The sequence below is a fragment of the Jaculus jaculus genome, chromosome 6 (assembly GCF_020740685.1).
Source record: "Jaculus jaculus isolate mJacJac1 chromosome 6, mJacJac1.mat.Y.cur, whole genome shotgun sequence".
NCBI classification, from domain to species: domain Eukaryota; kingdom Metazoa; phylum Chordata; class Mammalia; order Rodentia; family Dipodidae; genus Jaculus; species Jaculus jaculus.
Window position 1 is genome coordinate 1868109 of NC_059107.1, and position 27189 is coordinate 1895297.

Below are 27189 nucleotides of genomic sequence, written 5' to 3' on the forward strand. Positions count from 1 at the left end.
GAAATGGTTTAGTGGTTAAGGTACCTGCCTGCAAAGCTTAGGAACCCAGGTTTGACACCCCTGAACCCATGTAAGCCAGATGCACACACGTCTGGAGTTCGGTGGCAGTAGCTACAAGGCCCTGGTGCACTCACTCCCTTTCTCTCATAACTCCCGTTCCCCCTTTTGGGCACCTCTCAATTCTGCAGATGGTTCTAACCTTTGCACGACTCCCGTTTCCCACTTCGCATAGTTGAAAACACTTCAACTCAAGATCTAGAGATATCTGAGTGACTTTATTTTTTACTTTTATTTATTTATTTGAGAGCACCAGAGACAGAGAGAAAGAGGCAGATAGAGAAAAAGAGAGAGAAAATGGGCACACCAGGGCTTCCAGCCACTGCAAATGAACTCCAGACAAGTGTGCCCCCTTGTACATCTGGCTAACGTGGGTCCTGAGGAATCAAGCCTCGAACCAGGGTCCGTAGGCTTCACAGGAAAGCACTTAACCACTATGGCATCTCTCCAGCCCATGAGTGACTTTATTTTTTAAGTGTGAAAAAAAGACACAGACTGCAATCTCTCAAAAATAAAAAATAATTCATTTATTGAAGGGGGAAATTTAACAAAAAAATCTATGTGTGCAACCCAACATGAGATCTACAAGCTCTGACGCACCCACATGTGTACAGACACCATGCTGGAAATACACAGGCACATGACACACCATACTGAATCAAGACTTGCTGCGTGATAACTCTCTTGTCCACTGGCAGGGTTCACAACAGTCACCTGATTCTATTGTTTATTAAAGGAACACAACTTGCCCCAGCATCGCCTTGATTTGAACCAAAGAAGAGAGCTAACATCAAGCACCTTCCAGCCTCAGTTTCTTCCTCAAGTATCTGTCAGCACCATTTATGTCTCTGGCAAGGGAATGACTCAGGGTGCATAGAAGAGAGAAAAAAAAGAAGAGACCCGCCGGGCTGAGGAGGGAGCCAGCATCGGGATTATCTACCTGCAAGCTTGGAATTCAAAAATGAGCCAGGCTGCTTGCTTTTCCCGGACAGTCCCGGCCATTTCTAATGTACTCTGGCAAATTAAATTCTGAGGCAGACTCTGATTACGGCATCCTGCCACTCTGCCGCTGGCTTCCCGTTCTGAGCAAAGCAAGGGCCCCACTGGGAGCAGCAACTGCCCAGCAGTGAAAGCAAAGCCAGGGTACAGAGCTCTCTGTACGATCAGGACATACAGCCTGCTGCAGACACACACAAACTGAGGTCTTGTAAAGATGGCGTGAGGCCATAGAAAGAGGAAATCCAAGAAGGAAAAAGGAACATGAGGCAACAGACAGGGAGAGGGGATGGTTTTCTAACGCTTGCCATCCACCTTAAGACGGTCCTTAAGACGGTTGGTCGCACCAACTCTTGCCTCTCATGGGCAATGGGCACCCGCACTGGCTGGAGAGGCAAGATGGGATCCTGGGCTACATTCTGCCCCCTCAGTCACATCTTTCTGGCCCAGACAGCAGCACAATACAAATAATGCCACATGCCTGTCACACTCTTGCCCATCCCGGGAGGGGGGCATTGCCCACTGGGAGCTGAGACTTGTGCCCAGCAACGGCATTTCAACATAGAACCAATAAGCGAGCCCAAAACAACCTTTGGGATCCTGGGAATCTGAGAACCAACTGGGGAGCTGGGGGAAGGGACTCTGGGGTATCTGGGAGATGCAGCCCCACTTTCCCTAAAATCTTGTCCAAAGCTTGGTGATCAGACTTCTACTAATCTGGGCGCTTTCTCACAAGGGACCGGTCAGGGCATGGTGAGAAGTGATGCAGCTGGCTCCCAACGGGAAGTGGGGGAAGCCAGGGGCGCCTGACTCAAGCGCCCTGTAGGCTGCTGTGGAGAAGCTGCACTGGCCAGGGCTCGCCCGCAGCAAAGGACGGTGGGCTTCCTCCTTCCACCACTGCTCCAGGCCTAGGAGCTGGCAAGGGCACTCCTGCCAAAGCTACAGTACCAGGGCCCTGGTGCCTCAGGAGCACAGGAAGAGCTATCCAACAGAGAGACAGGCCATGCTCGAGAAGCTGCCATAGCCTGACCCTAGAGCCGGCTCTCCTCCGCCCATGCTCTCAGGCCAGAGAACTTAACGCCGCAGCCTGTCCTCTGCAAGAGCTGGGGCCGGGGGACCTCGGGCGTCTACCTCAGACATCACCTCTAGGAGCTCAAGCACGCGGCTCACAGCAGGGTTGCCAGAACCTGAGCCCGGAAACAGAGGATGAGGGGGACAATTTCCAAGCCCACTCTGGTCACTTCCCACCTGAGACTTCAGAGGGTAGTGCCTCAGAGAACCCCAGCTGACACCTGGCAACGTAAGCTCCTGTAAGAGACTACCTACCAATGAGTGGGCAAGGGGAGACGTGACGCCCTCCCACGGGACAGCAAGGAGCAATGCCACATGCTTGGGCGGGTCAGGAGCTGCAGGACACACCATGGCCCGCAGCCCTTCCCCTGGAGCCACGGGGCGGGGGTGGGGGGTAAGGCCCTGGAAAAGAAGAGCTGAGCTAAGGGTAGGCCGTGACTCTTCCAGCTTCTCTGAAACACACGCGCAAGACATGATCAATTCTAGCTTTTCTCCCTAAACCCAAGTACAAGGCAAATCCTATCTCTAGGCAGGCAAGAGACTGGTGACAGGAGTGAAGAGACATGACGCCTGTGTCACACGCTGCTAGGACACACAGAGCGAGCGAATGCCCTTCAGCAACACTCTGACAAGGACACAGCCCCCAGGCAGGGGACCGCTGACATCTCTGAAATTTGCTACCTAATCTGAAGGTCCACCCTTGATGTGACCAACTCGGAAGGCCACGTACTCTCAGAAGCACATGGGGGGACAGACACATGTCACAGTTAGTGTTCAGTGGTTCCTTCGAAGCCCAGGGCATGAAGGCAGCTTGGGGCAGGGCACTGTAAACAAGTGAGCATGAGTGTGCGTAGTGTCAATGAATTCATTGTCAATGAGCTCTAAGAACGGAACGTGGGACGGACCTCAGCAACAAGTGGGTGTCTTTTGGCCAGGACGGCAGGTGGAGGTGGCTGTCTCCCCTCCCAGTGGGTCCAGATGCCCGAGGAGTCACAGACAAGCCTCGTCCTCGACAGAAACCCCTGCTGCTACTTGGCCACCCTTGCCCTGGGCCCAGCACACGCACAAGCATTTCCCAAGCGCTTTACGTTCAAGCTGACTCGTGGCCTCCCAAGGAGGTACACACTCTCTGATCCTGCTTAAGAGATCTGCACACGCCTGTGATTGCAGCGTGGCTCGGGAGCTCAAGGTTACCCGCAGCTTCAAGTTCAAGGCCATCCTGGGCTACATAAGGCTGTCTCCCTGGGCTATATGAGACTATCTCAACAACAACAACAACAACAACAAAAACCCAAGTAAATAAAGGAAACCTCTAGACGCTCAGCGAGTGCTGCTGAGGATCCTGCCCAGCCACCTCCCAGGGCAGAGATTTCCAGAAGCAGAATACAATTTACTGGGGAACAATTCATGATGAAGCTCAGTCTAGAGTCAGAATCTAATCATAAATAAAATATAAATATCTTCAATTTAGGCAGCATCTCATACCTTTTAAGAGCAAAAGTAATTAAAGGGATCGTATTGTGACCTGCACAGAGGAACTCAGAGAAGAGGTGGTATGGCCCAGAGGGCACAAGCCAGAGACAGCGGATGTGAATTTTTAAGCACTGGGGGGTGGGGGGGGGCTGGCTGTAAACTACTTGGTAAGTCCATACACCCCTGAGACTCAACTGGGTGGAAAAGTGAAGTACAGTCTTAGGGAGAGAGATGGGGAAGAGGCCTGGCTCCATAAACAACAAGAGTCCCCACTCATTTGACCCAGGCCTGGCCCAGGAAAGGAAAAGAGGTGAGGTGGGGAACACCAGTAAAATCTTTAAATAAAGTGAGCCGTGCGAGAGGAATACTTAGGTAAGGAGGGTCAGGAGAGGAAGGCCAATGTTGAGGTGTGAGGAGAAAAAGTGATGAGAAGTTCTGGGTTCAAATAAGGACCAGTGTGTGGTGACAGCACTGTCACGAGCAGTACCTCGCGAGGGTCTTCTACACCGCCCTCCACCTGCCCTCAGTCACCCCGGCGGGGCTACTCAGGTGCCAGGTGCAGCAGAACCCAGACAGCCATCCTGCCTGTCTCCAAAGGCTGGACCATGCCTGAGGCTCCGAGGACAGACCCTGGGGGGATGGGCAGGGGCATGGAATGCACCCGAATCACTACATAAAGGCACTGGTGGAGTTGGTGGCAATGGGACCGCTGCTCGGCTGGATGAGCTCATACAGGGCCTCGTAGGTCCCCACCACGAAGCCCACAAAGCCCAGCACGCTGATGAGGGCATCCTTGGCGATGGTGAGGGGGCTCATGCCCTCCGTGTAGTAGGTGGTCACCTCCAGCAGGGGCGGGATGATGAGGGCCAGGGCGCTGCTGCTCACGGAGCCCACCAGGGAGATGACCAGGTCCAGGCGGGGGATGAGGATGGCCAAAACACCTGCAGGGAGAAAGGAAGAGCCTGGTCAAGATTCCGCAGGGCTGGAAGAGACCACCTGATGGCCAACAGTCATGTCAGGTCATGGGATGGTGAGTTCTAAGGAAACCCAGACACTCTGGGCAATGCATGACCAGACTCAGGCCCTTGGCTACAATTCACATGTTTTTGTTTTAATTAATTAATTTTTAAGTGTGCAGGGGAGATTGAGATGGGGAGGGGAGGTAGAAGAATAGAGAGAGAGAGAGAGAGAGAGAGAGAAGGAAAGAGAATGAATATGGGAGCACCAGGGCCTCCAGCCGCTGCAAACAAACTCCAGATGCATGGGCCACTTTGTGCACCTGGCTTTATGTGGGAACTGGGGAATCAAACCTGGGCCGTCAGGCTTTTCAGGCAAGCTCCTTAACCACTGAGCAATCTCTCCAGCTCTGTTTTTTGTTTTTGTAAGATGATCTCGTTAAGTAGCTCAGGCTGCCCTCATTATCTAAGATTCTTCAGGCTTAGCCTCCCAAGAGCTGGTATTACAGGGGTGCATAAACTTGTCCAGCTGACATTTGTCCTTCTGAGGAAGCAGAACCAAGTTACATTACCAGGATAATCTGGTCTTCCCAAAGGAAGGAAGGTAGGTAGTAAGGTGGTAGGCCATTTCTGAGTAACAGCTTCTTCGACTAATGTTGCTGAGAAAACTAGTTATCTGTACATAGAATATGAACGTAGGCTGCTCTCTTTCACCTTGTATCTAAAAATTCAAATGGATCAAAGACCTTAATGTAAACCAGAAATGATTAGAGGGGAAAACTCTTCAGGATGCAGGCATAGGCAAGGAATTTCTGGTTTGTTTGCCTATGTTTTTTTTTTTTTTTTTTTCAAGGTAGGGTTTCACTCTAGCCCAGGCTGACCCGGAATTCACTATGTAGTCTCAGGCTATCTCACGGCAACCCTCCTTCCTCTGCCTCCCAAATGCTGGGATTAAAGGCATGCGCCACCACACCTGGCTGGCAAGAACTTTCTGAAACAGACTCCAATCACTCAGAAAATAAGGACAATAATTAAAATGGAATTTCATGAAATCAAAAAGCTTCTGGGGCTGAAGAAATGGCTCAGCACTTGAGACACTTGCCTGCAAAGCCTAAGGACCAGGGTTTGATTCCCCAGTGCCCACATAAAGGCAGATGCACAAGGTGGTGCACATGTCTGCAGTTCATCTGCAGGGGCTGGAGGCCCTGGTGTGCCCATTCTCTCTTTCAAACAAACAAATAACTAATTAGCTTCTGAGCAGCAAAGGAAACAATCAAGGAAAGGCCACAGAATGGGAAAAAATTCTTTGCTAATTTTACATTTGAGAGAAAATTAATATCTAGAAAACACAAATAACTCAAAAAACTACATAGGACATCAAACAGCTCAATCAGTAAAGGTACTAGTAAAATGAGCAGACAGTGCTCAAAATATGAAGAGTAAATGCCAATAACCACATGAAAAAATGTTCAACTTAGGGACAGGTGTGGTGAGCACGCCTTTAATCCCAGCACTCGGGAAGCAGAAGTAGGAGGATCACCATGAGTTCAAGGCCACCCTGAGACTCCATAGTGAAAAGCTCAATTTCACTAGCTGCCAGAGAAATGCAAATTGGCGTTCCCCACATGGCAGACAGGAAGCAAGCAAGCAGCAGTGGTGGCGAGGACATGAGGGAAAGGGAGCCCGTACCCACTGCGGGCATGGGCTGGTGTCAACACTGTGGGCATGGGCTGATGTCGACACCAGGGCCATGGGCTGGTGTAGATGCTGTGGGCATGTGCTGGTGTCAAAGTAGAGGTGCAGCAGGTGGGAAGTGTCCACTGGCACAACAGTGGCATAACAGATGTAGGGGTAACCAACCATTTTCTATTATTTATTTATTTGAGAAAGAAAGAGAAAGCAAAGAGAAAGAGAGAGAGAGAGAGAGGATGGGTGTGCCAGGCACTGCAAACACACACTAGACACATGTGCCACCTTGTGCATGTGGCTTATGTGGGTCCTGGGGAATTGAACCTGGGTCCTTTGGCTTTGCAGGCAAGCGCCTTAACCGCTAAGCCATCTCTACAGCCCCAACCACTTTCTGATTGGATCTGAGGCCCACTCCACAGGAGAGGATTCATGTCAGGTACTGTAAACTCCTGGCTGGAGAGATCATAGGCCCTAGTAGAGAAGCTCTTACTATTGCCTGGCTAAGTGGATATGCTGTGCCCGCCAAATGATTTCTAAACAACTATGTTTATGCCCACAGGTGGGTGCTGCTCTCAGCCTTGGCCAGAGAAACATCTTTTCCTCAGGGGGCAACGACTGCTGCAGAGATTATGACTGTGCTGAGACTACACGGGAGATCTATGTCACCCTCCAAGGCTCAGGGAGCGTCATGGAGGAGGAGACAGAAGGAACGTGAGAGCCGGAGGGAGGGCAGGAGTGCTGGGAGACGCTACCTCCCAGGCAGGACACGTTCACAACCTCACAGCAAGCGTGACCACCTGCAGGAGACCTGGGCAACATTCGGCCCATCAACGTGCTCTCACGGAGGGAGGAGCAGCTCGTGAAGCCCACCACGCCCTGAATATCTGCAGACTCTTGCTGGTTGCTGGGAGAGGGCGGCATTTCCTTATAGCCACTGACAAGTTTCCCATGAGGCAGTAAATAACCCCCACCCATGCTCCTGTGAGCAGCCCTAATTAAAGTTAGTGGGACAGACACATACATGTGCACACACACACACACACATGAAAGAGAAGGGGGATTCGTTGGGAAAAGAACAAGGATTATCAGGAGCTGGAGGAGAACAAGAGAGGGTAATGGAGGTTGCGTATGTTCAAAATAAATTAGATACATGAATAAAATTGTCAAAAACGGTAAAAAAGTATATTTACAAAACAAAGAGGAAAAATTGTCCAGGGAAACAAAGAGGAGTAACTGAGTGAAAAAAGGAGGAGAGATGGCTTAGCAGTTAAGGTGTTTGCCTGCAAAGCCAAAGGACCCAGGTTCAACTCCCCAGGACCCACGAAGCCAGAGGCGCAAGGATATGCATGCATCTGGAATTCGTTTGCAGTGGCTGGAGGCTCTGGCACACCCACTCTCTATCTGCCTCTTTCTCTCTCCTTCTCGCATGTGCTCTCTCTCTCTTTCTCAAATAAATAAATGAAAAAAATTTTAAAAACATTTTGTTAAAAGGAAGACTGAACGGGTGTGTGGAGAGGAATACTCAAAGTATATTACTGCCTGTACAAAAATGTCCTTAGGAGGGGCTGAGGCCAGACAGCTCAGTTAGTAAAGCCCCATACTTTCTCAAAAGCAGGAGGACCTGAGTTCAATCCCCCAGCACCCATGTAAAACACTAGGTGTGCCTGTAATCCGAGCTCTGCCAGGGTGGAGGGGGCAACAATAATCACAGCCCTGGAGACGCTAGCCAGCTAACTTAGCCTGACTGGTGCGCTCCACACCAACGCGAGAGCCTGCCTCAAACCGTGGCTCACGGCACTAAAGAGAGGCTTACACTGAGTGCGGAGCCCCTGCAGGGACTCAGGGACAGCACTGACCCTAGGTCGCCACAGTCCCCTCTCACAGCACCAAGCTGTCTGCAGTTACCAAACATACAAGCGGGAAATGAGTCCTGGCCCACGGAAAAGCATGAGAAAATGAACACCACTCTCTCAACTGCCCCAGCTGACCAACAATCTGAAGGTGACAATCCAAAGGTGGGTGTCAGTCACCAGCCACGTCTGTCCACCCCTGGGGTGTGGGGAGAGTGGTGAAAAAGATGAACCCCAAGTGGGGTAAAAATGAGGCTGGACTGAATCTCCCCTGTTTCCCTTGGAGATGGAAGGCGAGGAAGAGGATGAAAGGTTGGTGCAAGACAGGAAACCATCCAAGACAGCAATAAGGGCAGGCTACCATTAAAAAGCATAGCTATAACTGAAAACAGTCAGTCCCATCAAAGCTCTAACATGAAATGCCAGCCAGCCTAGTGCCATGGGATCTGAGAGAGCAGCGAAACAAGAGCTCACACAAATACATTGGAGCTGGTGCTCTCGCAAGTCTCTGGGACTCCCAGGGTTACTTCAAAGGCTGCAGGGAAGGCGCCGAGCCCCGCCTCTCTTCATAAGGTACTGAATCACAGCAGATCACAGAGACAAGAAACAACCTCACGAACTTGGAGCTCACACGTAGCCTCCAGCTGAGAGCAGAACGGAGCATCTTTCAATGCAAGGAAAGGAGACAAGACCCGCAGACAGAGCCAGAAAAGGGATGTTCAAAAAAAAAAAAAAAAGAAAAAAAAATAAAACCAAGGGGATCTAAGGACAGGGTGTGACGTGGGACCTGGGAGTGGTGCCCCTGCCGGGTGGTGTAGAGATAACCCTGTCAGGAAGCAAGACAAGCTGCAGGGAGGCTCAGCCAAGCTCTAGGAGAGACTGGGGTGGAGAACCTCCATGCCCCAGCTCCACAGGGTGGGGCGGGGGGGGGGGAAAGGAGGCCGCAGTCGGGCGCAGCACATTTCAAAGACAGACCTAAGACAAGGTGTCCTACAGACAAAATGAAGCCAGACAAACACACCTAAGCAGATGCTACCATAAAAGGCTTCTGCTGAAGTGGGGAAAAGGCATTATTTGAATTGTCTACAGCCTTCTTCCAACACCCTTTAGATTCTAGAAGAGGGCTCTTCCTCAGCACTCAGAACTCAGAACTAATCCATCCAAGAAAGAAATCCACATCCAAGAGAAAACACCAGGAGCTGCCGGAGGGGAGGTTAAAACCCGCCGTGCAGACAGTGGGGCTCACCACGGCGTTGTTTCAAATTTTTTTTATTTACTTATTTATTTGCATGCATATGTGGGGGGAGCCGGGAGTGGTGTACCAGGGGCTCTTGCTCCGCAAATGAACACCAGAACACTACTTTTTGCATCAGGCTTATGTAGGTGGCTTAGGATTTGAACCTGTGTCAGCAGGCTTTACAAGCAAGTGCCTTTAGCCAGAGCCGGCCATCTTCTCAGCCTCTCGGTGGCATGTTTAAGGCATGGTATCAGAAAGGTGAGAAGCATCATGTTGCTTCACAGTCACTCTGGCTCTGGCTTAGCTGTCACATGGACCGTCTATACACGGGCCCAGGAGAGAGGCTGAAGCCTTCCAAAGAGCCAGCGTCTTGGATGCCACAAGCTCTACAGGGCTGGCGGCTCCAAGCTGTTCATCACTTGCCCTGCTCCTATCTACCCTGCAATCCTTAGAGCTGCCTAAGGTTCAGATCAAGGTCACCCCATTAGTTCTAGGGAGTTCTAGGAGGCTGCAGTATTCCTGAAGCAAAACGAGAATGAGCTGAGCATGGTGGGGTATGCCTGTGATCCCAGCACTTGGGAAGCTGAGGCAGGAGGATTGCTGTGACTTTGAGGCTACCCTGGGCTGCAGAATGAGATTTTTGTCTCTAAGATTAAAAAAAAAGTGTGGCTGAGAACTGCAAGTGGCTTGAAGGTTCCCCATGGGACAGGCCCTTGTGCAGACCTCTGTCTGCTCAGTAGGGTTAGCAAGTCTCCTGCCTGCCCATCTCCCACCAGCAAAGCCTTCCTGACCGAGCGCCCGCCAGGTGACATTCACCTCCTTCACTCCCACGGCCCGCAGCTCCAGTGCAATGACAAAATCATACATAAGACGGGGGTGGGGGGAATTAAATACACCCGTCTTGACTGGTGGCTCACATCAATTATCCTAGCACTCTGGAAGCTAAGGTAGGTGACTGCTGTGAGTTCAAGGTCAGCCAGGGCTCAGAGTGAGTTCAGGTCAGCCTGGGCTAGAGTGAGACCCTGACTCAAAAAAAAAAAAAAAATATATATATATATATATATATATGTATATATATATACACACAAAATGTACAAAGGTAGTCAATAAGTTTCTTTTAAAAAATAAATAAATAACAACTCATTTATTTTTTCAAAAATGGAGGCTCAGATTAAATAATTTAAGGAAATTTTCAGAGAAGTCTCAATATAATAAGCAAAGTTTCCCAAAAGAATAAACCCTTTTAAAAACCTGGTATGTCCAAAACTAAACGTGTAAATGAATGTTATGTTTCAAGCATTTTAATTTGGAAAACAGCTGCAAAAATAAAGTCTTTATCACTTTTGATCAAACAGAAAATAAGGTGATATCTTCATTTCAATTGTCTTTTTTGTTTGCTTGCTTGCTTGTTTGTTTTTTGAGGTAAGGTCTCACTCTAGCCCAGGCTGACCTGGAATTCACTATGTAGTCTCAGGGTGGCCTCCTTGTATTTTAGCCTCCCAAGTGCTGGGATTAAAGGCGTGGTGGTGCATGCCTTTAATCCCAGCACCTGGGAGGCAGAGGTAGGACAATCACCATGAGTTTTTATTTATTTGAGAGAGAAAGAGAAAGAAAAACAAAGGAAGGGGCAGATAGAGACAGAGAGGGAGAGAATGGATGTGCCAGGGCCTACAGACACTGCAAACAAACTCCAGACACATGTGCCACCATGTGCATCTGGCTTACGTGGGTACTGGGAAATCAAACCTGGGTCCTTGGCCTTCACAGGTAAGCACTTTAACTGCTAAGATATCTCTCCAGTCCTATTTTAACTTTAAAAATTATTTATTTATTTTTAACATCTTGCATGTTGGTCATAGTCCCATTGGGCTATACTCTTATGTTCCCTTCTTTCCCTCCCCACATTCCACTGATGGCCCTCCTCAGTAGTTTTTTTTTTTTTTTTCTCTTTTTAAGATATTTTATTTATTTATTCATTTATTTGAGAGACAGAGAAGAAGAGGCAGATGGAGAGAGAGAGAGAGAGAATGGGCACACCAGGGCCTCTAGCCACTGCAAATGAACTCCAGATGAGTGGTGCAAGTGGCTTTATGTGGGTACTGAGGAATTGAACCTGGGTCGTTTGGCTTTGCAAGCGCCTCAACCACTAAGCCATCTCTCCAGCCCCTCAGTGGGGTTTTAACTCACATCTCAGCACAAAACAGAGGGAAAGGGAATGAAAACATACCAAGATAAATAGCTCGCTTATCAATACACATGTATTTTAGAAGGTTAGCATCCAAAAGGGTCTAGGATACTGTTCTCAGCTTAAAAGTGAGCAATCACCTGAAACACCGGACGGCACCTTCTAGTGAAGTACCCAGTGCTCCTCACGGACACAGGCGAGATGAATCTTTGTTTGCGGGACAAGGTCTCAGGCTGGCCTCAAACTGCATGTAGCCAAGGATGACTTTGAACTTCTTTGTATCCGCACATGTGTATGTTCGCATGTGTGTGGACACATGTGCGCTCATTTAGCATGGAGGCCAGAAGACAACCAGAACCTCAGGTGCTTCCCTTGGGGACATCGTCCACCTCTTTTTGCGACAGGGTCCCTCACTGGCCTAAAGTTCACTGATCAGGCTAGACTAACTATCTGGTAAGCTCCAGGGCTCTACCTGCCTCCTGGGAGACCTTGAACTTCTGATCCTCCTAAGAACTAGGATTACAAGTGGGCACCCAACACTTACATGGGTGCTGAGGGACTGAGCTTGGGTCCTCACACCTGCACAGCTAACGTGACCCACTGACAGTGGGTCTTCACTCTCCGCAGCACATTAACCTGCTATGGCGGTTTGACTCAGGTGTCCCCCATAAAGTTGGGTGTTCTGAACGCTAGGTTCCCAGCTGATGGAGATGTGGGAAATAACGCCTGCTGGAGGCGGTGTATTCTTGGGGGTGGGCTTAAGGGTGTCATAGTCAGTGTCCCCTTGCCAGTGTTTGCCACACTCTCCTGTCCCTGTTGTCCACCTTATGGTGGCCAGGAGGTGATGTCCACCCTCTGCTCATACCATCACTTTCCCTGCCATCATGGAGCTTCCCCCCTCGAGACTGTAAGCCAAAATCAACCTCTTTTGTTTTCCCCCCACAATCTGCTCTTGGTTGGGTGATTTCCACCAGCAATGCGAACCTGACTGCAACACCTACTGCCCTCCACTCCTGAGTCCTCGGGGTCACGGAGACCCGAGGCGCTCCACTGGCTGTGCTCGAACTCCAGCAGCGCGTGTGTGGCCGGGGACCGCCGAGGACCCTCTGGCCGTGGCCCCGCCTGCTACTCACAGGTCACGCAGACCAGCGCGGTGCGTACGAACAGGTCCACCACTAGCTCGCAGTGCTCGGGCGCCCGGGACACGAAGAACGGGACGATGATCTCAGCCGGGACGTAGAACTGCAGCGCGTACGTGAAGAAAATGCCGATGGAGTAGAGCAGCTTCACTGACTGGTACAACCTGCGGAGGCAGCGGCTTCAGGAATCGGCAGGCTTGGACGCCTCAGAGACAGTGTGAGGAGGCACCTGGAGACACCAGCCCACATGGCCTTCCCGCCCAGGAATTCCGTGCTGGTTATATGACACACTTCCACATGCATGCATAAGAACGTGCCATCGGGGCGCTGGAGAGATGGCTCAGGGGTTAAGGTGCTTGCCTACAAAGCCTAAGGACCTAGGGCTGACTCCCAGAACCCACATAAGACAGATGCACAGGGTGGCACATGTGTCTGCAGTTTGTCTGCGGGGGCTAGAGACTCTGGTGTCTCCTCTCTGTTTCTCATAAGCAAATTTAAAAATACATATATAAATGTGCAATCAACACAGTCCTCTGCAACTGTAGGTAAAAAGGAAACACTGAAAAAATAGTGGTATGTAATCTGGGGATAAGTGGTTGAGTAATCTCAATAACTCCATTTAGTTCTTTTTAAAAAATATTTTTATTTATTTATTTATTTGACAATGAAAGAGGAAGGGAGAGAGAGAATGGGCACACCAGGGCCTCCAGCCACTGCAGACAAACTCCAGATGTGTGCACTCCCTTATGCATCTGGCTAATGTGGATCCTGGGGAATCAAACCGGGATCCTTTGGCTTTGCAAGCAAGTGCCTTAACCACTAAATCATTTCTCCAGCCCTCTACATAGTGCTTAAATATCATGAGGGAAGCCGTGTGTGCTGGCACACACCTATAACCCCAGCAATCAGAAGGCGGAAGCAGAAGGATCAGGAGTTCAAGGTCATCTTTGGCTACACAGCTCAAGGTAAGCCTGGGCTACATGATACCTTGTACCAGGGGTTAACAACCACCCATGAGGCAGACAGAACTCTAGGTGCTAATAGAAAACTACCTACAAGGTGACTTAGTAAGTAAAAAATAAAGAAATAAATAAACGGGGGCTGGGGCGATGGCTCAGTGGGGAAAGTGCTTGCTGTGCAAGTGGGACAACTTCAGCCCCAACCCCAGGACCCAGGTAAAAGCTGGGCATGGCGATCCGAGTTTGCAATCCCAGCACTGAGCAGGCAGAGGCAGGAGGGTCCCTAGGGCTCTCCAGCCTGCTAGTCAAGCCTATTGAGAGACCCTGTCTCATGAAAAGGTGGATGGGGGCTGGAGAGATGGCTCAGCGGTTAAGTGCTTGCCTGTTAAGCCTAAGGACCCTGGTTCGAGGCTCAATTCCCCAGGACACACGTTAGCCAGATGCACAAGGGGGCACACGCGTCTGGAATTCGTTTGCAGTGGCTGGAGGCCCTGGCGCGCCCATTCTCTCTCTTTCTCCTTCTCTTTCTCTGCATCACTCTCAAATAAATAAATAAAAATGAACAAAAAACAAAGGTGGATGGTACCTAAAAAATGACACTTGAGATTGACCTGTAGCCTCCACATGCAACGCACACCTGTGTACACACCCTCACACACATAAGCTTGCACACACACATGTATACACACAAAGAATAAAAGGGGGAAAAACACCCACGCATACATGTTATTATATATACTAAACACCTCACAAGTTACACTGTAAATTTGGTGCCTAGGGCAGGCCGTGGTGAAAACACCTCTCCACACCACCAGGGCTGCCTTGCTACCATGGCCTCCAGAGCAGCTCACGAGAGAGGCGCGCTGACTCATCCCATGACCACTCGCTTCCCCGCCATGCTTAGCAGAGCACAGTGCTGCCTGTCCCCGTGTGACACTTGCGGACGGCCGCCCAGATGCCCAGCACAGCTCCATGGCAACAAGCCCCTTGTGTGCAGGGCAGCAAGCACCACCAGCCTTTCTGCGGAACCCCGATTCAGTGCAAGGTGACCAGTCTGTTGGGTTTGCCTCGAGAAAAAAATTCAAAAGTGGGTACCAGCAGCAAAGAAAAATAAAAACACATGCTAAAAAAAAAAAAAAAAAAAGCGGCCCATTTCAAGGCCACTGCTTGGCTAGCAATGCAATGAAGCTGACCGCAGAGTCCTGAGCCACACGCGGGCATCACGTAAAGTCTCACCATCCAAAACACACACGGAAAATCAGCCAGGCAGCACTCAGGCTGCTTGGAGTTCCAGTGTTTTCAAACAGCAGCTGCCCACGGTGAGACTGTCACCTTCAAAACATGCTGAGCACAAGGTGTGACCTCCGGGCATATCAGTATGCCTCTGTGCCATCCACGGAGGAAGGAGGCCACAAAAGGCCTGGCCGGCTTGGGGTCCACCACGAGTCACCTCCACCTGTACGGCAAGCCCAGGACTGAGTGACAGTGGCCAATACAGCCTCTCTCTCCTCTCGCCCCACGCACTGAGAGTGGCTCCAGGCGCCCCAGTGGATGTTTGGCCCGTCTGGGCTCAGGATCTCCCCGGAGGAATGTCCCTCTGGCTGGCTGTCTCACATGTGAATCCAGTACATGCCATGTCCCACAACCTCTGACACTCAGGGCAGCCCATGAGAGGCAGCAGCAGGCTGGCTGAAGGGGCAGGTGACAGGGGAAGCCCGTCACACGCTGACCCTTCGGCTTCTGGAAGTTTCCGTTCCCCCACATACCAGCAGTTGGGCAGGTTGAGTGTGATGCTGCCTTGAATACTGGCTCCAAACTGCAGGTATCCCAAGGACCCCAGGCTGATGTAGAGGGCGGTGACAATGGCCATCCCCACATACAGAATAAGCGGGAACTTGCGTGGATCCTTCATCTTGTTCTCAAGGGGCAGAACCTAGAAGAGAGGAAAAAAGAAAAATGAGCAGGCCAGCCCAGAAAAAGTAACTTCTTCACCTCAAACCCCCAAGGCACAGACAAGACAGATCACTTGCCCCAGCTCAAGGCTAGAAGGGGCTCCGAGCCCATGGTCTAAGCAGGTGTGTGGAGAGGCAAGGGCAGGCCAGGGCTGGAGCCCCAGAACCTTTCACCTTGAGGGCAGTATGGCCCCTAGCAGCTGGCCTGACTATAGCCAGGCTAACCTGGTTAAAGCACAAGACACGCCAGGAAAGCTGCCACATTGGTTCCCAGAACAGCGCTCTCACCTCAACAGGAGCAGCACTGGTGGTGAAAGGTTAAAACGAGCCAGTTGAATCCATGGTGCCAGGTTCCTGCAGGAGGTTCCGAGGCTCACACCCCAACTGAGCTAGGTTTCTAGCCTCCTGTTTCAAACCAGTGACCCTTGTGGTCTCCTTGGTCATATCAGAAGACAGTCTTTTATCCCCCCTCCCCCAACCAGGTAGTCCATGTTGGCCTCCAACTGACTATGTAAGTGAGGGTGGCCTTGAACTTCTGACCAGACAGCTCTACCATACTCAGTTTATGAGATGCTGAGATAGGATCCAGGGCTTCATGCATGTTAGGCCAGCACTCTATCAACTGAGCTTTAATCCCAGCATAGGGAGCAGTTCCCCACAATATCTTCACAACTTGATCTAGCACAGCTGAGAAAAAGCAACAAAGAGCCACATCTGGCTGCCCTGCAAGTCAGCTCTCATCTTGTCCCTGTGCACATTTTCCTGCCTGGCCTGTGGCCACCTGAATGACAGGTCGGAGCTGTGACCACCTGCTTGGTGCTCCAAGGTACACCACAGCGTCCCCATGGCTCCCACATCCTCAGCTTCAGCGGTGAAAATGGCTTCTAAGCACCAGCCCGTGTCCTTCACCCAGGACAACAAAAATCCATAGGGTGCGAGGCCAGCTCGCCCATGTCCTATCAGCCCAGGACAGCTGTGTCAACAAAGAGCTCTGACATAGCACACAGCCTGACATCTGACCCCAAACCCAGAACCAGGATCCACATGTCAACTAACTCCCGGCCCCTCTCCCTCCTCTATGCTAATACAGGAAAATACAAAGAAACCTCTGAGTATCAGAGAAGTGTCCGCAGGGTGTCTGCCTAAGCCTTGGCTACCGAAGGGAAGCAGACAACTGCTTCGGTGGTGCTGTGGCAATGGGTACAGACTTCCTACAAAGTTCCCCAAGAACCCGGGCCCTGAGCATCTGGCCAAACCTTTTCTGCCTCGTCCTTCAAGTCCCAAGTCCCCGGTCTGCCTTTGCACTGCTAAAAGCCTACCCTCAGGCCACTGCGCCCCAGCAAGAAGCCACCAGTGCTCCTGAGTCAAGGTGGGCAGCCCCCCTTAGCAACAAGAAGCCCCAAGAGCTGGTGCGGGGACCAGTCTGAAGCCCCAGCAAGATCTGGGCCTCACCCCCGAGGCTGCCCTGCCACGTCAGAGCCCAACTCACACCACCAGCGTCACCGGGCAAGTGCACGGCATTCCACAAAAACAGCATCCCACTTCTTTTTTTTTTTCTCTTAAAAATTATTTATTTGCAAGCAGAGAGAGAAAGGATAGAATGAATGAATGAATGAATGAATGGGCACAGTAGGACGTCTTGCCCCTGCAAATGGACTCCAGATGCATGTGCCACTTTGTGCATCTGGTTTTATGTGGCTACTGGGCACTTGAATCCCAGCCGGCAGGCCTTGTAAGCAAGCGTCTTTAAATGCTGAACCAACTCCCAAGCCTCCTCTTTTTCTTTCTTGACCATAATCTTGTTATATAGCCTAAGCTGGCCTGAAACTCACAATCCTCCTGCCTCAGTCTCTTTGGAGGGGGTAGGGAGGCATTGAGACAGTCTATTGCACAGGTTGCCCTAGAACTCACTAAGTAACCCAGGCTGGCATCAAACTCATACCAATCCTCCTGCCACAGCCCCCCAAACAAGTGCTGGGATTATAGGTATGTGCTTGGCACTAAGTTTTCTTAAAAATAGGGGAATAACTTGGGGAAAAACAGAAATGGGACAACAAGAGAAATGCTCCAGTCAACAGATCTGGTGGTAACTCCTGAGAGAAGAATCCTTGCTTTTACTGTGAAAATACAAATAAAAATGGAATCTGGTGAGGTCAGACTGCTCTCGTGAGGAGGAGCACAGTGAACTTAGCATGAAAGGGACAAGGGCCAGGAGGGAAGTCAGGCCACACCAATGCCCCGGGAAGAGGAAGTGGCTACAGGTTTATGGATTCAGTGAATTCAGCGCTGTTATAAATAAAAATACAGGGCTGGAGAGATGGCTCAGCAGTTCCGGCACTTGCCTGCAAACGCCTAACGACCTGGGCTCAATTCCCCAGCACCCATGTAAAGCCAGATGCACAAACTGGCACATGCTTCCGGAGTTTGTTTACAGGGGCTAAAGGCCTGATGTGCCCATTCTCTCTCCCTCTCTCTCTGCTTGCAAATTATATAGATACCTTTTTGTTGTTGTTGTTGTTGTTTTCAAGGTAGGCTCTCGCTCTAGTCCAGGCTAACCTGGAATTTACTATGTAGTCTCAGGGTGGTCTTGAACTCATGGTGATCCTCCTAGCTGTGTCTCCCGGGTGCTGGGATTGAAGTACATGCCCAGCTCAAATAAAATATTTTTTAAAATACGTTGAACATTTACTTTGTGTCAGGGACAGTGCATAGCACTTTATACACATCTTACTTAATCTTAACCAGTGCTGATCATTAAGCTTCGTTTCAGGACCATGGAAGAAGAACCAAAGAGGTCAAGCCTGGCGCAGCTGGCAACACTGGGCTAATCCCCAGTTGCTCTGACTCTAGGCCCAGAGTTCCTGATCACTACATAGCATCACTTACCAGGCACATACAGGAAGTTCTGAATTTAAATGCTTAAAATTACATATCATTTCTAGTCACATAAAATTAGATATAACTTATCTTTAAAAGTTGGAGCTGGGCCAAGCGTGGTGGCTCATGTTTTTAATCCCAGCACTTGGGAGGCAGAGGTAGGAGGATTGCTGTAAATTCAAGGGTACTCTGAGACTGCAGAGTGAATTCCAGGTTAGCCTGGGTTACAGTGAGCCCCTGCCTCAATGAAAAAAAAATGGAGCTGGAGGCAGCCAAAAAATCCTTGAAACACTTTTTACTAATTGCCCAGGAAGTCTCTTTTCTTTCTCTCTTTTTCCTTTTCTTTTTTTCTTTCTCATTTTTCTTTTGCACTCTGTTTTATTTCTGTCATCTTGTGTGTCTGAGACAGGGTCTCACGTGGCCCTCTACTGCAGCAGGGGGGGACCTTGAGCTGCTGATCTCCCCACCTCTACCTCCAAGTGCTGGGATTACAGGGGAGTGCCAGTGCCCCCAGGGCACTTCTGACAGCCTTTGCTGAGCACTGGAGCACACCGTGAGGACAGTGAGGGTGCCAGGGAGCACTCAAGACCAAGCCAGGGTGCTCTCTTACCATTCCAATGCCTTCAAATGCAAAAATGGCCGTGCCAAAGAACAGGGGGTAGGTCTTCCATGGCGCCACCAAGGGGAGGTGGCTGGGGTCTGGGATCCTCTGAAAAGACAAAACAGCAGAGGGCTCTTCAGAGACTCATCATCTGAACTCAAGTAAGAAAGAGAGAAGCTTCTTGAAAGCTCAACACAGACAAGATGCACTGGGGACGTTCAGCACCCCTCACTCTCTCTCACTCCCCCTCTCTGTTGAAGCTGGTAATCTCCTTTTGCTTTGGGGCAAGACCTGCCCAGTGTACCATAAAATAGTCAAACACTGATGCTTGCATACAGAGTCACATTGTTTCACTAGGATCCCATCCCCAGAAGTTTAATGTAAGGGAGGAAAATAATCAAGAGATAAGCAGATTGAGTAGAGCTATTTAGCAAAGTGACTGAAAACAATCATCTTAAATACTCCCCAAGAAATGATAAATTTAGCAATTAACCACCTACCAAATACATCAAAGAATGTGAATGTGAGAATTAAAAAGTAAAAGTTGGACTGGAGAGATGTCATAGTGGTTAAGGTGCTTGCCTGCAAAGCCAAAGGACCCAGGTTTAATTCCCCAGGACCCACGTAAGCCAGATGCACAAGCTGGCGCATGTGTCTGGAGTGTGTTTGTAGCAGCTAGAGGCCCTGGCATGCCCGTTCTCTCTCTCTATCTGTATCTGTCTCTCTCAAATAAATAAAAAAGTTTTAAAAAGAAAGCACGGAAAGCCATGGAAGTAGAAGCGGAGACTAGTTGGGAAGAAGGGGTCGGCAGCAGCAGGTGGGGACAAGGGAGGTGGCAAAGGGTGACTATGAACAAATTATACACAATGTATGCAAATGTCATAGTGAAACCCATTGTGTAGGATTAATATGTGCTAGTTGAAACATTTAAAAATAGGCAAACTGGGCTGGAGGGATGGCTTAGCCGTTAAAGCGTTTGCCTGCAAAGCCAAAGGACCCAGCTTCAATACACTGGGACCCACGTTAGCCAGATGCACAAGGGGGCACAAGCATCTGGAGCTCGTTTGCAGTGGCTGGAGGCCCTGGCGCACCCATTCATTCTCTCTCTCTCTCTCTCTCTCTCTCCTCTCTCCCTCTTTCTCTGTCAGATGAATAAATAAACAAACAATTTTTTAAAATAGGCAAATTAAAGCCAGGAGTGGTGGTATATGCCTAAAATTCCAGCACTGGGGAAGCAGAGGCAGGAGGATCAGGAGTTCAAGACCAGCCTCAGCTACACAGTAAGTCTGAGGTCGGCCTGACACTGGAGACACTGCCTCAAAGTGGCAAAAGGTAAACAGAAGGAGGAAACTGGTAACTGCAGGACCAAGGTGGGCAGCACCTACAAGGAGGCACCCCACAGCCTGCCTGGCTCACGCTGACCCGGCCACTGTAGGAGACTGGGTCAAGGCTAGCCGGGAGAGGGGCGAGCAGGAGGTGCTGTCCTTCTAGACGGAGGTTTTAATACCACATGCATACACTGCTTAGATCAGAATAGAAATGGGGGCCTGGAGAGGTGGCTTAGTGGTTAAGGCACCTGCTTGCGACCCTGACAGCGCATGTTCAAATCCTTAATACCCATGTAAAGCCAGATGCACAGACTGGCGCTTGCATCTGGAGTTCATTTTCAATGGCAGGAGGCCCTGGTGCGCCCTTCTCTGTTTCTGACTGTCTGTTTCTCTCTCTCTTTCCCTCTATCTCTCTGCTTGCAAATAAATAAATAAAAGTTTTATTTATTTTTTTGAGAGTGTGAGAGTGAGAGAAAGAGAGAATTGGTGTGGCAGGGCCTCAGCCACTGAAATCAAACTCCAGATGTTTGTGCCGCCTAGTGTGCATGTGTGACCTTGAACTTGTGTCACCTTTATGTGTCTGGCTTAAGTGGGATCTGGAGATTGAACATGGGTCCTTAGGCTTTGCAAGCAAGTGCCTTAACCGCTCAGCCATCCCTCCAGCCCAATATTTTTTTTATTTGTATTTATTTATTTGAGGGAGAGAGGCAGACAGAGAGAGAGAATGGGCATGCCAGGATGTCCAACCACTGCAATGAACTCTAGATGCATGCACTGCCTTGTGCATCTGGCTTATGTGGGTCCTGAGGGATCGAACCTGGGTCCTTTGGCTTTGTAAGCACCTTCACCACTAAGTTATCACTCCAGCCCAACACCCAGTTTAAATTATTACTCCATGCTATCTATTATTAACTTTTTTTTTTTTGAGGTAGGGTTTCACTCTACCCCCGACCAGCCCAATGTTTTTTAAGTGGACTTTAGTGCTGCCTTTACCAATGTGCTGTGTCTCACACACCATTTATCTTCTCTAATGCGCATGTGGAAACTTACCACTGAGGTGATGCTGGGAGATTTAACACAGCTGGTTTGGCTAGGGCGGGGGTGTGGCTCAGTGGTAGAACACGTGCCTAGTGAGAGTGAGGTTCTGAGTTCAAACCTTGAAACCACATTCAAAATAAGAGTGGATTCGGTCATTAAGAGGGACTGATGGCTTTCTCTGAAACAGGGCCACTTTTCTTTCTTTTTTCTTTTAAAATTATGACACATAGTTTCTTATATATCCTCTGTTCCTCTAGAACAGTTGTTTTAAAAGTTTTATTTATTTATTTGAGAGAGAGAAAGGCAGATAGAAAGAAAAAGAGAGAGAGGAGGAGGAAGAGAGAATGGGTGCTCCAGGGCCTCTAGCCACTATAAACAAACTCTGATGTATGTCCCACCTTGTGCATCTGGCTTACATGGGTATTGGGAAATCAAACCTGGGTAGTTAGGCTTTGCAAGCAAGTGCCTTAACCGCTAAGCCATCCCTCCAGCCCCAGGGCCACTTTTCAAGGGAGTAAGTAAACATCAGATCCTGTGGGACTGGAGGCTACTGTGTGGGTGGGTCATGGGAGAGCAAGGATGGCTTCACACTTGGGCACACACACGACGGCCTGCCCTGCGCCTGACTAAGAGCAGCGTGAGGCTGTCACTGTTATCCAAAGAGGCCAAGGTGTCATGTTGAAGGACCTCCCAGCCTCCAGAAGCGTGAGCTAATACACAGCTGTCAGAATGAGCCACCCAAGGGTTTCCTGTGGCAGCAAAAGAAAGCTGATGAAGACACACCATGGCAAAACTGACTTAACCATGTGTGGTGGTTTGATTCAGGTGTCCTCCATAAACTTAGGTGTTCTGAATGCTAGGTTCCCAGCTGATGGAGATTTGGGAATTAACACCTCCCGGAGGGAGTGTATTGTTGGGGGCAGGCTTATGGCTGTTATAGCCAGTGTCCCCTTGCCAGTGTTTGGCACACTCTCCTGTTGCTATGGTCCACCCTCTCTGCTCGTGCCATTGTTTTCCCCTGCCATCGTGGGGCTTCCCCTCAAGCCTGTAAGACAAAATAAACCTCTTTTACCCACAAGCTGCTCTTGGCTGGGTGATTTCTGCCAGCAATGCGAGCTTTCCACACTGCGACAGAACAGCTGAGACAGACAACTTACAAGGAGGAAGGCATGGCCGGACTCAGAGTGCGACAGGCTTCAGTCCACAGTGCTTGGCCCCACTGCTACGGGGCCTGTGGGGAGAAGGACAGGCTCGGCAGGAAGCACGTGGTGGAACAAAGGAAGCTACGTGCTGAGAGCAGAGAGAAAGGGTAGCTGCGCCCCCATGTCAAGGGCACCCCCCCAACAACATCCTCCTCATATAGGGCTGTATCTCTTAAAGGTGCCACCACATCCCAATGGTACCATGCGCTGGGGTCCAGGCTTTTAACACCCTCTTGTCCTCTGTAGGACATTCTCTCCAGGCCATAGCAACCACGCAGGTACGGAGGTGGGCTCAGGTGGGCTCTAGCAGTGTGACAGAATGATATCAGCTGAATGTGAAAGTCTGTTCTTAAGCTCCATAAAAGGCTTTGTGTGGTGGGTGGTTTGAATGTGGAATATCCCCCACAGCTTCACGGGTTTGCCACTGAGCCTCCCATTGAATCTCCAGCTGGGGCCTCTGGGAGGTGCAACCCTGCAGAAGGAGGGCGTGTGTCCCCTCAGCTTGTTGTTTCTATGTCCCCCGCCACTGAGGAGACACGATGCGGGCCATCTGCCCCTGCCATGACAACACGTCCCCTAGAAACCAGGAGCCAGAAATAAGGCCTTTCCTCGTGTGAGCTGCTTAGGGTCAGGTGTTTTGTTCCAGCAATGACAAGGTAAAACCATACCTCTCTGAATGATTTCAAAGTATTCATACCTCTCTCAGAACAAACCAAAAAAAAAAGAAATCCTTTTTTTTTTTTATGTGCCCCTACTTCAAAATTAGATAGAGTTGTTCATTAAGAAACATTTTAGTAGATGAATGCAGACAGATTAATCAGTGTTTTGGCTCTGAAATGAAACACAAGAGTAAGACTGCCCTGTAATTATTCCTGAGTCATGGATGAAAGGAAGTTTCTGAGAACAGGTACCACCTGGGGGGCTGGTGATTGACAGCTGCCAGGCTCCTCCACAGATCAGAAGGAGCTGGCGGGGCCTTCAACAATGATGGCTGCAGGTACCACATGAATGAGAGCTTAATGACAGCTACTGACGCACAGCCTACCCAGCTAAATGGAGAAGGTTTCACTTACAAAGAAACTTTGCTCATTAAAATCAGCCATTATAAACATAGCTCCTCAATACTCTCAATAATAAAAGCTTTTTGAGAAAATGCCATACAATGTACATGTGGATTGAAAGACAATGCTCCAATTTGGGAACTGTTACAATTGAACAAAAAAATCAGAATCAAGAAAAGAAATAATAATAGAATCAGAATCAAGGAGGGGCTGGGAATGTAGAGCACTTGCCTTGCACGTACAAGATCATGGATTCAATCCCCCACACCAAAAAATTAAATAAGCACATAAAGTGTTATTTAGCAAGAAAACATTTTGGAAGAGCGCCTCTGGGGCAAGACACTGGGCTCAAAACATCACTAGAATGAGTGCACGGGCTGAAGGCGGAAAGCCTGCTCAGGCGGATGACCCCTACCCCCCACCCCTCCCAACCCCGGCTTCCTGGGATGAACACACTTGCTCGAGGAGCAAGAGCGCCAGGCACGTGTGCTCAGGAGCGGGAGAAGATCCAGCATCAGCAGATGGGGACGGCAGGGATAGGCCAGAGCAGAACTGCAGCCAACAGCAGAGGCAGCAAAGATGATTTCAGGACAGCATCCAGAGCTGAGAGGCATGAGGATAGGGCGCTGCGACTATGCCAACACCCAGCTGGACCACCATCGTCCCTCTCGCTCGAGATGGGCACCTCCCTCATGTGGAAGTGAAATGCTCCAGGGGGGCAAATTCTCAGCCTGGCCCTCTGACCACTGTGCCCACCCGTACTGGGTAACGAGTCAATATAATATGTGTGTCTATGAAAGGTGGCCTCATGCACATCATGTTTAGATTCACTGGAATATGCACTAAGTACTCTTTATTAAATTTTTTATTTATTTGAGAGAGACAGAGCATGGGCACACCAGGGCCTCCATCCAGCCACCGCAGATGAACTCCAGACGCCTGCATCACTTTGTGCATCTGGCTTTACGTGGGTCCTGGGGAATCAAACCTGGGTACTTAGGCTTCGCAGGCAAGCACCTTCCTTAACCACTAAGCTATCTCTCCAGCCCTTGCCTAGGTACTCTTGAGCAATCTGAGTACAAAGTGAAATCACCTGTTTATTCACTCTTCCTTATTCAATCATAAAAATAGCCAATTGTATGTTGATGACTTTAAAAAGATATAGGCATAAGAGCTGCTCATTTTATGAATTAAAAATAACTTAGTGGGTGTGGAAAGATGGCTTAGTGGTTAAGGAAGGTGCTTGTCTGTGAAGCCTAAGGACCCAGGTTCAAGGCTCTGTTCCCCTGGACCCACATAAGCCAGATGCACAAGGTGGCGCACGCATCTAGAGGTGGTTTGCAGTGGCTGGAGGCCCTGGAGCGCCCATTCTCTCTATCTGCCTCTTTCTCTGTGTGTCACTCTCAAATAAATAAACAAAATAAACAACAATAACAAAAAAAAAAAACAACTCTGGGAGATGGCTCAGGGGGCAAAGCGCTTGGTGCACAAGAGTGATGACATGCATCTGGGTCTCCAGAACCCACACAGCCGACGCAGTACCGAGGGTCTGCAATCCTAGCACTCCCCCGGCAAGATGGGAGGTGGAGATGGGAGAACGGCCAGCAGCTTGCGGACCAGGCAGCCCAGGGCGCACAGCGGTGAACAAAAATGACAACTGACCTCCACATGCATGCTGCGGTACACATGTGCCCACACACGCACGCACGTGCACACACACACACACACACACACACACACACGCACGCGTGCATGCGTGCGCACACACAATTTTTAAAAAATTTAAGTTCTACAGAGGAGCCAGTCTCTATCAGCCAGTGACTTAGCAGAACAGGAGAACTTGTACACACTCTTGAAGGGGATGTTAATCTGCTTCTATTTTTATTGATGTTTCCTGTAAGTCCGTGCATACGTGTGCATGTGCGGCGGGGTGCAAGTGCACATGTGTGTAGGTGGAAACCAGAGAACATCGCTAGATGCTGTCTCAGGTACTATCCACCCTTGCAGAGCAGAGCCTCTCACTGACCTGGCGCTCACCAATTCGCCTAGACTAACTGAGCTAGTGAGCGCCAGAGGCCCTGTCTCCATGGTGGCCCAGTGCTGGGACGGTACTGGTGCTGCCACGCCTGGCATTTTTATGCAAATCCTGGGACTCCAAACTCAGGTTTTCACATTCGTGAGGCAAGCGCACTTCACCGACCAAGCTTTCTCCCCAGCCCTGATTTTTATTTTGATCTTAGAACATTTTCTCCATTTTCTGACTGTATACAATAACCAGTCACTTTATAAGAAGATTTACAATAGCAATTTCTGTTGGTAGTAATCCCATTCCTAACCTCCCCACTCTCTCCTAGACATGTTTTTTAATTTATTTGAGAGAGAGAGACAGAGAAGGGATAGAGAGAATGGGAGTGCCAGGCCCTCCAGCCACTACAAATGAACTCCAGAGCATGGACCATCATGTGCATCTGGCTTACATGGGTCCTGGGGACTCATACATAAGTCCTTAGGATTCACAGACAAGTGCTTTAACTGCTAAGCCATCTCTCCAGCCCTACTAGACATGCTTTTCAAAAATACATATATATATTTGGCTGGAGAGTTGGCTTAGCTGTTAAGCGCTTGCCTGTGAAGCCTAAGGACCCTGGTTCAAGGCTTGATTCCCCAGGACCCACGTTAGCCAGATGTACAAGGGGGCACATGCATTTGGAGTTCGTTTGCAGTGGCTGGAGGCCCTGGCATGCCTATTCTCTCTCTCTCTCTGCCTCTTTCTCTGTCTGTCACTTTCAAATAAATAAATAAACATAAAACAAAAAATTGAAATGCATATATATATATATATATATATGTATAATTTATTTGAGAGAGAGAGAAAGAGGCAGAAAGAGAGAGAGAGAGAGAGAGAATGGATGTGCCAGGGCCTCCAGCCACTGCAAACGAACTCCAGATGCATGTGCCCCCTTACTTGGGTCCTGGAGAGTCAAACTGGGATCCTTTGGCTTTGCAGGAAAATGCCTTAACTGCTAAGCCATCTCTCCAGCCAACACATACTTTAAAAAATATTTAATATATTTATTTGAGACAGAGAGAAAGAGAGAGAATGGGCACACCAGGGCCATTGCAAATGAACTCCAGGTGCATGTGCCATGTGCACCTGGCTTACATGGGTCCTGGGGAATTGAACCTGGATCCTTTGGCTTTGCAGACAAGTGCCTTAACAGCTAAGCCATCTCTCCAGCCCTCCTAGACATATTTGTGTTTTTTTCTTAATATTTTATTTATTTATCTGAGACACAGAGAAAGAGGCAGAGAGAGAGAGAGAGAAGAGAGAGAAAGAATGGGCATGCCAGGGCATCCAGCCACAGCAAATAAACTCCAGATGCATGTGCCATGTGCATCTGGCTTTCCACGACTGGTACCCTAACTGGGGTAAATGTCTCCTTGGGAAAAGTCACACCACATCTGTTCTACATATTTCCCACGTAAGCGACATACAAGCATTCCACATACGTGATTTG

General features: G+C 49.5%; 1 protein-coding gene across 2 annotated transcripts in view; it reads right to left on the bottom strand.

Annotated features, from left to right (window-relative positions):
* Positions 1-562: 562 nt before the first annotated feature.
* The window catches only part of Slc36a1 (solute carrier family 36 member 1), a 54936-nt gene continuing 28309 nt past the window's right edge, over positions 563-27189 (bottom strand). For both annotated transcript variants that reach the window (XM_004666596.2, XM_045152337.1), the window contains 4 exons: positions 19052-19150; positions 15379-15545; positions 12648-12817; positions 563-4538 (listed from right to left, as the gene is read on the bottom strand). In XM_004666596.2, the coding sequence (XP_004666653.1) occupies positions 4267-4538; positions 12648-12817; positions 15379-15545; positions 19052-19150 (708 nt within the window). In that variant the 3' untranslated portion in view covers positions 563-4266. The remainder of the gene's footprint in view (positions 4539-12647; positions 12818-15378; positions 15546-19051; positions 19151-27189) is intronic.